Genomic DNA, 13,111 nt, shown 5'->3' with positions numbered 1-13,111 from the left:
TTTAGTACAGAAGGAGGGTCTCTGCTCTTCTGTGCTGTATGCAGCCTTTCTCTTCCTGCCAGTAAAAATAAGATGGGCTTCCTTCTAGATTTTTGTCACTCCCCCAGAGTGCTGTCTTGACATGGTTAGTTTGTCCACACTGAAATCCTTTGGATATTTCCTTCATCATGGGTATTAGTGATAGGGCAAGGTCTCCCTGACACTTTCTTTACTAGAAGGGAGTTGTTCTTATGTGGAAAATCTTCCCCAGTGCACAGAAAATGCCTTACAGGTCTGCCTACGGCCCAGTTCCAATCCTACACTTTGTACATCCCCAATTGTAGAACCCTGTGTCCCATGATAGGCTTATGTTAAACCATTTGTGACATTTCATAAAACAGTCCCCCTCAGGACCCATCCTCCCAATATGTGGCCATGATGGACTTTACATTTGAGATTCGGTGGAGGGGGGCTTTAGGCTTAAACCAGGCAAAGGCAGGGAGAGTCTAGTGTTTTCCTCCCTGTCTGTGTCAGCTGGTTGCTTGTGGTAGCTTTCTAGTGATGGTGCGACATAAATAAGGCAGGACATAACCTAAGAGTTTCCCTTAGCATGTAATTTGCCTTTATTCAAAATACTGTCCAGCCATCTTTTAAGTTCCCCAAAGTGGTTTATGTTCTTAAGTGATGCTCAGGTCTTTCCATGGTTTCCTGTTTAGAAATGGATTTCATTCTTAAGACCTCATCCACCCAGTTCCTTGGCTTACCTTGTAAATTCCTAAGTATTGCAGAGTGGATGGATGCTGGCAGTGCTTGAGATCTTTTCTCTCTGTCACATTGTAATTTTTGAGGCACTTGGTCATTTGTGACCAAGCTCTAGTTTGTTATAGTGTATGAGGAGACTTAGGGTTTTCTATCTGAGTGACTATAATTGAAGCTTCTTGCAAGGGTGTGGAATTTCACCTAGTGACTCAAATGGCCCTTCTAGGATGCGAAGGCCCTTGAAGTAGAAATTCAGCATGATGAATGGATTACCTAGCTCTTAACAGGGAGCCACAGTAATGCTTTTGGCAATATGTAGCCTTACAGCTTGAATGACTGTTCCTATGAACACAGATCAGAACTCATGCCTAAGGATTTCAGCAAAGCATCACTTTTGAGTGGTTTTATTCCAAAATACATTTATTTGTGTCTTGCGTGTCAGAATTTAAGTGTTTCAAATGTTTGGATGCCCTGATAAGTTTTACTTTTATTGCTGTAAATATCTTTTACATGAAGAAGATTTTGAGTCATGGCTGTAAATATGAGATGCTGGTGTTTAATTTCTTTTTTAATTTGCCTTCACTGTAGGATTTGCTCTCCTTGGAGGACATCCTTCCTTCCTTACAACACAAGACATACATCTGGGCACTAATGAGAGTCTCACAGATACAGCAAGGTTGGTAAAATGTCACTTGATTGTTCACCATGTATTTGGTACTTGATCAGGCTGAAACCTATCTTACAGAATTTTGGAAGATAATATTTTCTTTTGGAAAATGTCAAAAGGCACTCCAAATTTCTTAAATATTTGCAGATCAGCTCACAGAATCTGTAGTTCAGTATACTATCGTTCCATCCACCTAGCTCTCCAAATCATCTCACAACAAGAAATATTTTTATCAAATTTGGAACATGGAGTGTTAATGAGAGTGACAGTCACACAAATGGAAACATTTTATGCACCTCGGTAGTATAGCTCCACTGATGACAGCACATATATTCAAACAATACTAGAACCTTCTGGTTCTCTTGCTCCTCATGGAGCTAGAAGTACAACTGACTGGCAAATCAAAAAGCAAAGACTTTATTTAGCCTAGTTAGGCCAGCTGCTGGTGGGCCTTAGCCTACCTGCAGTGACAGGATCACACTGAAGGCCACTCTGATCTCCCTATTTCAGCATCACCAAACTTGGCCAACAATTTGCCTCCAGTTTCTTATTTCATGTGCCCTCATTCACTGCTGTACCCACTGCCAGGACTGCTGTGGAGGCTGGGCTATGGCATTGTTCTCTTACCGGCCCTCTTGGAAGATCTTAATCATGCCCAGTCCCGCATGCATGAAGGGATTGGTAGGTAACAGTCTATTCCCATTGCCATAGCAGGGAAGAACTGATCTCAAAGATTTTTTCCAGTGGATTCCCTCTGATGTTGCAGAAAGTAAGCAGAACATGAGGTTATCTTTTGCAGGTACTCTTGCTATTTTTCATAGTACTCCATGTATTAAAGACTCATACAGCCTCAGTATTGTGCTGCTTTCTAGGCAGCCTTTTTGCAGCCTGAGGTCAATTCAGTTAGGCTCAGCTGTTGGAAGGTTAGTAGTGTCCAAAAGGTCCTTTTTGTTCTGGTGAAAGATACGCAGTGACAAGCTCATCAGGCTCAATTGAAAATATGCAATCAGCCAGCTAAGGTTCCATTGCTTCTGCTGTATACTACCCTTTTCACAGTCAGTGGGAGAGATTGTTTGAGAACTATATTGCTGTTCTCTCTGTGATGAAATCCAAGGAAAACGTAAGAAAAAGACCAAACATTTGGTCTTTTACAATTGGAAATTTTCCTTTCTTGCTTTTGACTACTGGAAGTGGAAGACATATGGGTGTTGATAATAGTCAAAATTTCAGTCTCTTGAGGCTTCAAAGTACTTTGTGTTCACTCCCCATTAGAAACCTAGCTCTGCCAGTATCAAAGTATGCTGCAATGGTAGTGTTCAGATGTTTCAACAAAAGTGTGTCTCACTGCCTTGCTTTAGTACCTATGAGTTTAAAAGATTCAGAAGTCGTGTAAATGTGTGGGCCTACAGAGAGAACAGATTAGTCTGAGACTTAACAGTCAAGTCTGAGGTACATTAGACCACTGTATCCAGTGGCCATTCTGTCCCGTTCAGCAGAGATCACACACTGCCATGAGATTCAAATACATCCCCTCAAAAGAAATTCTTCAGACATCATGAGACATAACCCCAGTTTAAGAAGTACAGCTATAGCTTCATCAAAGTGTGCCATTTGAGTGCCTCAGAGCACATGCATCCCTGCTACAACTTTACTGGCATGAGAGATGGAGGGTTTTTCAAGTTTCATCCCCCACACTGATGTAAATAAGTACTATTCTCCAAGCATCTTGCCTTTTTTTTTTTTTTGCATTCTCACTGGACCACTGTAAGGGGGAGGAGGAGAAGGTGCTGGCAAAGGGCACAGTAGGAGGGAGATGGGTGGCTGGTGCTGAGACAGGGGCTGAAGAGACAGAACTTGATGTGGTGAGCTGGGGTACTGGCATGCCAAGCTGGAAAGACGAAGATCAGTTATTTACATCAGCTTAAAGGAACTGAAATTGAGAAGGGATGGGTCACACCAGAGCAGTGGGGAATGAATGAAAAAGTGCAGGGTGTCACATTTGGGAAGGACTGACTTCAGGCTCCAAGACAAAATGATGTGGAAGGATTGCAGTGCCACCAAACGTGATAGGTGAAGACAAAGGAAGGATTAATTTACCAGGGCCAATATGAAACTGCACTGTGGCACTTGTAAATGGAGAGGGAAGGACAAATGGTGAGAGTCTTCAGAGCAGCATGTCAGGGCGCCATGTGGGCTGGTGGCTCTTTGGGGACTAGGGAGGCTCAGGTGCCAGGAAATCCTCTTGGGTCAGACAGGACAGGGTCTCGTCAGCCAGCACCCAGCCCCCTGCCCCCAGCCAGGGAGTAGGGCAGCTGGGAGGCAGCTGGAGGTAGCCACAGCCCAGGGAACTGGGCACCTCTGTGGGGTTGGGGTGGGCCAAGGACAGGCTGGGACATCAGCCTGCAGATGGGGCCCAGGTCAGGGTCAGCACCGGCATAGTTACAAAGCAGCAAGAGACGTGACCAAGAGAAAGGACTTGGCCCTGATGGAGGCTTCTCACAGTGCTGTTTGGAAGCCTCCTCTCCTCCCTGACATCAGTGTGGAGGGGTAGCCCTCAGCTGCACTATTGCAAAGTTGGCTCTGAGCCCCAGAAGTCAAACATCCAGGAAGGGGAAGGATGCAGTCAGGGCCCTTAAGCAGCACTCCCCTGTAATAACCTCTCCAAGCGCCATCCCACCAGATGTGCAGGACTGTCATCAGGAGGCTTTCTGACATTCAGACACCAAGCCTGAAGCAAACCCAGGTGTGGTCTGATACACAAATAGATGTGCTATGTATAGGCCAGTGCGGTGGTTTAGGCCCTGCCGGGACCGGAGACCACGTTGCTGTTGCCCCTCCCCCACCCTCAGCCGGTCAGGCTGGCAGTGAGGCACAAGCCCCAGGTTAAAATAAGAAGAAATTTAATACAACAGTGTGATAAACAATCTGAACAACAACAGTAGCAATGATAACAACAGTAAACAGTAATAACAGTAAACAAGACAAAAGATATACAGAGAAATACCGCAATGGTTACAGACAGCTCGCTCACGATGCTCTCCGCCACCAAAACCACAAAGGAAAAAGTTCCCATGCTCCTGCGCCCAGACCTGACGTCGGTATGGTATGAATAACCCGCCTGGAGATCCCTTCCCCCTTCTCTGCTGGGGAAACTTAACCCTATCCTAGCTGAACCAGGACATAATCCACCCCTTTATTCTATATCATCTGCGTCATGTCCAGCTGCCATTTAGCAGTTAGCAATACCAAAATAACAATTTACACAGGCACAGCATAATTCCCGGCATGTTCTCACCCAGAATCAAGTCCCCCTGTGGTACGCATCGGACCTCTCCATTGTCCTGCATCACCCACCAGGTACACCCAGGTCCTTGGGCAAAAGCAGTCCTGTGGATGGGTTTGCCTTTACCTTTGCCTGGCGCAGGACTAAACCAGACCATTTTTCCCAATATATTCCTCATGCGCACCACAGGGACTTTATCCCCATCTACAGCACGTGGAGGTTTTGACTGAGCCGGGCCAGCTCGACTGGCAGATCCTCTTGTGTTGACTAGCCAGGTGGCCTTTGCTAGATGCATGTCCCAGTCTTTGAAGGTCCCACCTACCAGTGCTTTCAATGTGGTTTTTAACAGTCCATTGTAGCGCTTGATCTTCCCAGAGGCTGGTGCGTGGTGGGGATATGGTAGACCCACTCGATGCCGCGTTCTTCTGCCCAGGCATTTATGAAGTTGTTTCGGAAGTGGGTCCCGCTGTCTGAGTCAATTCTCTCTGGGGTGCCGTGTCACCACAGGACTTGGGTTTCAAGGCCCAGGATGCTGTTCCAGGTGGTGGCATGGGGCGCTGGGTAAGTTTCCAGCCATCCAGTGGTTACTTCCATCATTGCGAGCACGTAGTGCTTCCTTTGGCGGGTCTGTGGCAGTGTGATGTAGTCAATCTGCCAGGCCTCTCCATATCTATATTTCAACCATCGCTCTCCATTTCGCTGGGGCTTCACCCGCTTGGCATGTTTGATTGCAGCACAAGTCTCACATCCATGGATGATCTCTGCAATGGTGTCAATTCCACCCCTCGATCCCGAGCCCACCTGTACGTTGCATCTCTACCTTGGTGGCCCGAGGTCTCGTGGGCCCACCGGGCTATGAACAGTTCACCTTTGCGCTGCCAGTCCAAGTCCACCTGAGCCACTCTAATCTTAGCAGCTTGGTCTGCCTGCTGGTTGTGTCGATGTTCATCAGTGGCCCGACTCTTGGGTACATGGGCATCCACACGGCACACCTTCACAACGAGGTTTTCCACACGGGCTGCAATGTCCTGCCATACTTCAGCAGCCCAGACGGTTTTACCCTTACGTTGCCAGTTGTTCTGCTTCCATTGCTGCAGCCATTTCCACAGGGTATTCGCCACTGCCCACGAGTCGGTGTAGAGGTAGAGCCTTGGCCACTCTTCCCGCTCAGCAATATCCAAAGCAAGCTGGATGGCTTTCACCTCTGCAAATTGGCTGGATTCATCCTGTCCCTCAGCAGCTTCAGTGACCCGTTGTGTGGGACTCCACACAGCAGCCTTCCATCATCAATGTTTTCCCACAATATGACAAGACCCATCAGTGAACAGGGCATATCGCTTCTCCTCATCCGGCAGCTCGTTATATGGTGGGGCCTCCTTAGCACGTGTCACCTCCTGTTCTGGTGACATCCCGGAATCTTTGCTCTCTGGCCAGTTCATAATCACCTCTAGTATCCCTGGGCGGCTGGGGTTCCCTATTTGAGCCCATTGTGTTATCAACGCAACCCATTTACTCCACGTGGCATCTGTTGCATGATGCGTGGAGGAGGCCTTTCCTTTGAACATCCACCCCAGCACCAGCAGTCGGGGTGCCAGGAGGAGCTGTGTTTCAGTGCCGACCACTTCTGAGGTAGCCCGAACTCCTTCGTACGCTGCCAGTATCTCCTTCTCAGTTGGTGTATAATGAGCTTCAGAGCCTTTGTATCCCCGGCTCCAAAAGCCCAGAGGTCGGCCTCGGGTTTCCCCAGGTGCTCTCTGCCAGAGGCTCCAGGTAGGGCCATTCTCCCCGGCTGCGGTGTAGGCATGTTCTTAACCTCCTGCCCTTCCCGGACTGGCCCAAGGACTACTGCTTGGGCAATCTCCCACTTAATTTGTTCAAAGGATTGTTGTTGCTCAGGGCCCCATTCAAAATCGTTCTTCTTACGGGTTACGTGGTAGAGAGGGCTCACAATCAGGCTGTAGTTTGGGATGTGCATCCTCCAGAACCCCACAGCGCCCAGGAAAGACTGAGTCTCCTTTTTAGAGGCTGGTGGGGCCATGGCTGTTATCTTGTTTATTACCTCCATTGGGATGTGGTGACGCCAATCTTGCCATTTTATTCCTAGGAACTGAATTTCCCTTGCAGGCCCCTTAACTTTCTTTTGCTTAATGGCAAAGCCGGCCTTCAGGAGGATTTCAATTATCTTCTTTCCTTTCTCAAAGACTTCCTCGGCTGTGTCCCCCCATACAATGATGTCGTCAATGAACTGCAGGTGTTCTGGAGCCCCACTTTTCTCCAGGGCAGTATGGACCAGTCCATGGCAAATGGTGGAGCTGTGGTTCCACCCCTGGGGCAATCGATTCCAGGTGTACTGGATGCCTCTCCAAGTGAACGCAAACTGTGGCCTGCACTCTGGCGCTATCGGAATGGAGAAGAACGCGTTAGCAATGTCAATCGTGGCGTACCACTTGGCTGCCTTCGACTCCAGTTCATACTGGAGCTTGAGCATGTCCGGCACTGCAGCACTCATTGCTGCGTAACTCCATTCAGGCCACGGTAGTCCACAGTTAGCCTCCATTTGCCATTAGGCTTTCTCACTGGCCATATAGGGCTGTTGAAGGGTGAGTGAGTTTTGCTGATCACCTTCTGGCTTTCTAGTTGGCGGATCAGCTGATGGATGGGGACCAGGGAATCTCGGTTGGTGCGGTACTGCCGCCGGTGCACCGTCCTGGTAGCAATCGGCACTCGCTGCTCCTCAACCTTAAACAGCCCCACCACTGAGGGATCCTCTGAGAGGCCGGGTAAGGTGGACAACTGTTGAACCTCCTCCAGGACAGCTACACCAAAAGCCCACCAGTACCCTTTTGGGTCTTTGAAGTACCCTCCCCTGAGGTAGTCTATGCCCAGGATGCGCGGGGCACCTGGGCCAGTCACAATGGGGTGCTTATGCCAGTCCTTCCCAGTCAGGCTCACTTCAGCTTCCAATAGGGTCAGCTGTTGGGATCCCCCTGTCACTCTGGAGATGCAAATGGATTCAACCCCACCGTAGCTCGATGGCATCAGGGTGCACTGTGCGCCAGTGTTCACCAAAGCCTTATATTCATGTGGGTCTGACGTGCCAGGCCATCGGATCCACACTGTCCAGTAAATCAGATTATCCCTTTCCTCCACCTGGCTGGAGGCAGGGCCCCTCTAATCCTGCTCATCATCACTCACTTCTTGCAAGAATTATTTACTGGTCCCCTCAAGAGGGTCAGACATAACGTTTGCCATTCTGTTCTGCCTGGGGGATTTCTGACTGGACACTGGAGCTGCGCTCCTCTTGGAGGACTCCCCTTTTGTGATGGTCTTCCCTTTCAGCTGCTCTACTCGTGCAGCTAGGGCGGCAGTGGGCTGTCCATCCCACCTCCTCATGTTTTCTCCGTGGTTGTGGAGGAAAAACCACAGGGTGCCTCGTGGTGTGTACCTTCTGCTGCCTTTCTCTTGGGTGGGGAAATGTTTACTTCTAATGGCTGAGACATTAGCCCGTGCAGGTGAAACGTAGGACATGTCCTCTTCCATTTTCTGGACCCTCTGAGACAGTTCCTCCGCAGCTGAGACCCAGGAATGCTGAGATGAAGGGAGATTTCCCTCATATTGCCGGAGCTTGCCAACCACTTCATCCACTGTTAGAGTGTGGGTGTCTGTCCACCAGGACACTATTGCCAATGCTTTCGAGTGTGCTTCTGGTGCACTCTTCAGGAACTTTCGCCACATCAGGTGTGTGCAAGGGGCCTGATCTGGGTCCATGGGTGACTGTTCATCATTCAGATCACCATAGATCATCTCAAACACAGCCAGTTCCCTGAGGTTCTGGATGCCTTTCTCAATGCTGGTCCATTTGCCTAGCTGACATAGGATATCATCCTTGTAGGGGTGCCTCTCCCTTACACTGAACAGGAGTCGCTTCCAAAGGCTGAGGGTTTGAGTCTGTTTCCCTATTTCCTTATCAATGCCAGCATCCTTGGCCAAAGATCCCAGCTGCTTGGCCTCTCTCCCCTCCATCTCAAAAGCACTGGCTCCATTGTCCCAGCATCGGAGCAGCCAGGTGCAAATCTGCTCGCCTCCCAGGCGGCTGAAATCTCTCCGCATATCTCGCAACTCAATTGGGGATAGAGATTGGACGATCATTTCTGGCCCTTCCTCCTGCTCCCGTGCTGGGCCTGGTTCATCCCCATCCCCGACTTTGCGAACTGACTTTCTGGTATATTTTGTTTTCTGTATCGGGGCGACTGATACCGGCACTGGCTGGCTGTCTGGCTCAGTCGCTGTGCTGGTGGAGGCGACTGAGACTGGCTCTGCCTGTCCCCCTGGCCCAGATACTGTTTCAGTGAGTTCACTCTCAGGTTCTGTAGCCTTTTCTCCCCCTTGAGGGCAGTGGGTGGTATTAAAGAGGACACGGTAGGCATGGGCAAGTCCCCAATGCATTGCAGCGATTTGTGTCTCCTGGGTTTTGCCAGCTTGGTAACACACCCTTTCTAAGCACTCCATCAGCTTTTCAGGGCTCTACATTTGTTCGGGAGTGAAATTCCAAAGCATTGGAGGCGACCACCGACTCAGGCCTTTGCCCATCTTTTCCCACACCCCTTGCCACTCACTATTATCTGACCTCGGGGCAGGTTTCCGGGCACTGCTATTAGAGAAGTTAGAGAAGTGCCGCATGGCCAAAACCAAAATCAGGCATTCAGAAAGCGTTATACTGCAATCACACTGGCCTGCAGGCTCCAAGAGTAACTGAAACTCCTCAAAACCGAGAGGATCTCTTCCCCTGGTTCACCCATAGAGGGGGTGAGACCCCTAACAAAAGCCCAGGCAGCAAACAGGTACCGGCCCACCCCCCCCCCCAGTGATAACAAACACATTATAAACAGTCAGTAGCCCGTATAACAACATAAGACCCCTTATACATTTTCCACCGATAACAAGCGCCACCACAGGGATCATACACTGGATATAAGGATTAATCCAGCCCCACCACGCAAGCAAGTGGGCCAGCATTACAAACATTTTCTTATCAAACAAATACAAATACAAACAGAAAAATTACACCCAACAGATTGCTCTAACACACTCTGGTCAGGGTCTGTCCCTTTTTGATTCTTATTTCAGGCCTCTTGTGCCCCACGTTGGTGTGCCAAAAAGGCTGTGGTTGTTTAGGCCCTGCCGGGACTGGAGACCACGTTGCTGTTGCCCCTCCCCCACCCTCAGCCGGTCAGGCTGGCAGTGAGGCACAAACCCCGGGTTAAAATAAGAAGAAATTTAATACAACAGTTTGATAAACAATCTGAACAACAACAGTAGCAATGATAACAACAGTAAACAGTAATAACAGTAAGCAAGACAAAAGATATACAGAGAAATACCGCAATGGTTACAGACAGCTCGCTCGCGATGCTCTCCGCCACCAAAACCACAAAGGAAAAAGTTCCCGCGCTCCCATGCCCGGATCTGACATCAGCATGGTATGAATAATCCGCCTGGAGATCCCTTCCCCCTTCTGTGCTGGGGAAACTTAACCCTATCCTAGCTGACCCAGGACAGCCAGTTTTCATTTCTTCTTCCAAATGGGATAGTAAAGGGCCAATGAATCTTTGGTTCTTGAATGACTTTTGTTTGCACAAGCAAAAGGGAAGAAGTAAACTACAAGAAATAAGGCAAAAAGTAGAAGCAAGCAAATCTTCCAGCCATTCTGGAGGAGTCCCCATTCTGTGGAGAAAGCTCCTACAATACCCACTTCCCATGCAAGCTTTTAGCCCACCTTTTCTCTGCCACTACTTGCTCTTCCAGGTCAAGCCCCTGTTTATGACCCTGGCCTGGGGATTTTGCACCTCTGCTGAGTCACAGCACTTACCTGCTACAGTGGAGTGAGGACTTTCCCAGGTCCTTACAGAACCCCACATGCTCTGCTTCACTCCTACTCTCATTAGTAGAATTATTACTGACTTTGCATAATCAAGGCTGAGCAGTTTGCCCAGAAGAACAACCCAAGTGTTAATTCCTTGACATTTCTTGTAAATGAAGGATAACAAGCCAACATCTTTCAGTTAATGTAAGAACAAAAAAATAATGCCTGTAGTAAACTCCGAGGGTATTTCAAATATTTACAGCCATGTGTCTAGGTCTCTGAAGGCTTTAGAAGTACTTGAGATTGAGACTTAAAGCAAAAGGGGCACAGATCTATAAAAGTCACAGTTTTTATTAGAATTGCTGCAGGTAAGAGTTGAAAACATTTATGCTGTGAACATATTTTTAGTGACTTATTACCTGCTCATAATACAGTTCTTCCACGCTTCACAAGACATTTACATTTACTCTGACACAGGAGCAAAAAGTTACCATCCGTTAAGGAACTCTAAGCCTTTCAGTGCTGTTTACCACGTCTGATATATTATGTAAAATGAATCTTTCCATAGTAGAGCAGTTCCTTTGTGCACTACTATAGCTCAGTGGCCGTAAGGTTCAGTGACAGCACTGAAGAACTCATAGGATAATTTTACCAGTCCACTGGCATTATTAAGGGATGACTCTGCATCTATGGAGAATGGGTTTACTTCTCACCACTTACTGAGAACACATCCACCATATGCCCCAGTAAGACTATGAATGACAATGAAGTAGTCTTGTTAGAAATTTAAACCTTTTGAATCAATACATACTTTCATAACAAAACTAAAACACTACCTTGGATAGCAATAGTCTACTCAAAATATATACTAATGTCCCATTTTCAAATCCAGAGATCAGCCACACCAAAAAGGCATACTTCTATTTTTGTTTAATTTTGAATTCCTTGGAGGATACACTTGAGTAAAAATTTCCAGCTTTTCTCTGTAGAAATAAAAGTTATTTTGAAAAGAGAGAGATGCAGCACTCAAATACACTCAAATATTTCCAAGCTCTCAGATTTTGAAGTTTGTAGGCTCACAATCTTGCAAAAAGAATGAAAAAAGAAAACCACTTTGTAGTTGGTGATAAATAGGAACCCTAAATTAAAAGTCCCCTGTGCTTACTCCTCCTCACCTTCCAAAACTTCACCTTTACTAAAGACTGTTATCTAGCCAGGTCTTTTACCTATGCAATCCCAGTCTTACATGGTTTCCTTTAAATTGATTTGATTACAGGAGACTTAATCTATTCAGATGAGGTCTATTTTTTTTTTTTTTCTGAGTTCAATTTGGTTTTGATTTCACAAAGAGTAAACTCAATTTCCACTTGAGTTTCTTACTGTAAGATATGACATCTAGAAATGCTGGCGGAAGGACTATCTGATATCTTGCTGGTAAAGGTTTAGTCTAGTATCTACTTTCAACAGATGAAGGAACAAAATCCAGCAGTTTTCACTCGTTGGTAACTGGTTATAACTGAATTGCCCCTAATGGTATATCCTGTAAAGGAACCATCTTCTTTAAATTCTTTATCTGTCATATCAGGTAGGAATCAGCTGTCCTGACATCCTAAAAAATGTCTAAGAAAAATGGACAATTTCCCCATGTGATTGCTTCTTTTCCTTGACTGGTAGGACCAGCTATGTCTTGTTTAGGGTGGACACCCGTTAGATGGCTAACACAAGGGACCATGCATCCCATCCATGGTAGCTAGTTCAGAACAGAACAGGTTTTCCAGTCACATGCTTCAAGCTACAATAAGTACATACATAGAGAAAAAAACCTTGTGAGTTCAGAAGAAATAATGGCACAAACAGCAACTATTCCAATGCTTTGCTATCAGTTGTTCAGTTCCTTCTTCTCACTAGTAGCTGCTACCGGCAGTCTTTTCTTCAGAGAGCACTCTACAGGGAATCTTGTAACATTTTATAAAAGTTTTGTCTGTGTGAAGAGTGTCTGTAGAAAATATTTGTTACCACCTTCATCAGGAGATTTGTCTGTGTAAAGGCCATGGCATTAACAGCCATATTTTCACAAGAGAAGATACCAGAATTCTTCATGGCTAATCAGGAAGATAGATACTGCAAGGATTTTTCATACTCTTCTAATCAGTCTCTTCCTTGTTTTGTTTTAAGGTCGTATTAGAGATAACATGAAAACAGAAAATGCTACTTCAAATTTAGTCTTCAGGACCTGATTATAACACAGAAATGCAAAGAATGCCGAGCTCCATCCATATTTAATTTATCTAAAGAATTCACTGAATACTGACTATACTGTGCTAATCCACTATTCTAATCTCTTAGTCTTTCACACCGTGGCAAGTGAGGTTAAGGCCAGAGTGGTACAGTGATTCCTGCATGCCCCTATTAGTATACTGAGTTTCAAATCTGGGCATTACTTCAATGCTGATACCATCTGTGCCAATACACAGGTGTGTAGGTAGGAGAAAGAACAGGCTGGTGTTGTTGGCCTCCTGTTTCTGTGTTCATTAAAATCAGTAAAGAATTGTGGTAAACT

At 46.8% G+C, this 13,111-nt stretch overlaps 1 protein-coding gene across 1 annotated transcript in view; it reads left to right on the top strand.

The window, feature by feature from the left end:
* Positions 1 to 13,111, top strand: part of OTC (ornithine transcarbamylase) — a 37,864-nt gene that overhangs the window by 12,074 nt on the left and 12,679 nt on the right. The window contains exon 4 of the mRNA XM_074929547.1: positions 1,327 to 1,414. Coding sequence (XP_074785648.1) covers positions 1,327 to 1,414 — 88 coding nt within the window. The remainder of the gene's footprint in view (positions 1 to 1,326; positions 1,415 to 13,111) is intronic.

This window comes from Athene noctua, chromosome 1, assembly GCF_965140245.1.
Source record: "Athene noctua chromosome 1, bAthNoc1.hap1.1, whole genome shotgun sequence".
NCBI classification, from domain to species: domain Eukaryota; kingdom Metazoa; phylum Chordata; class Aves; order Strigiformes; family Strigidae; genus Athene; species Athene noctua.
The sequence above is the reverse complement of the archived record's forward strand: the minus strand, read 5'-3'. Positions and strand labels throughout refer to the sequence as shown.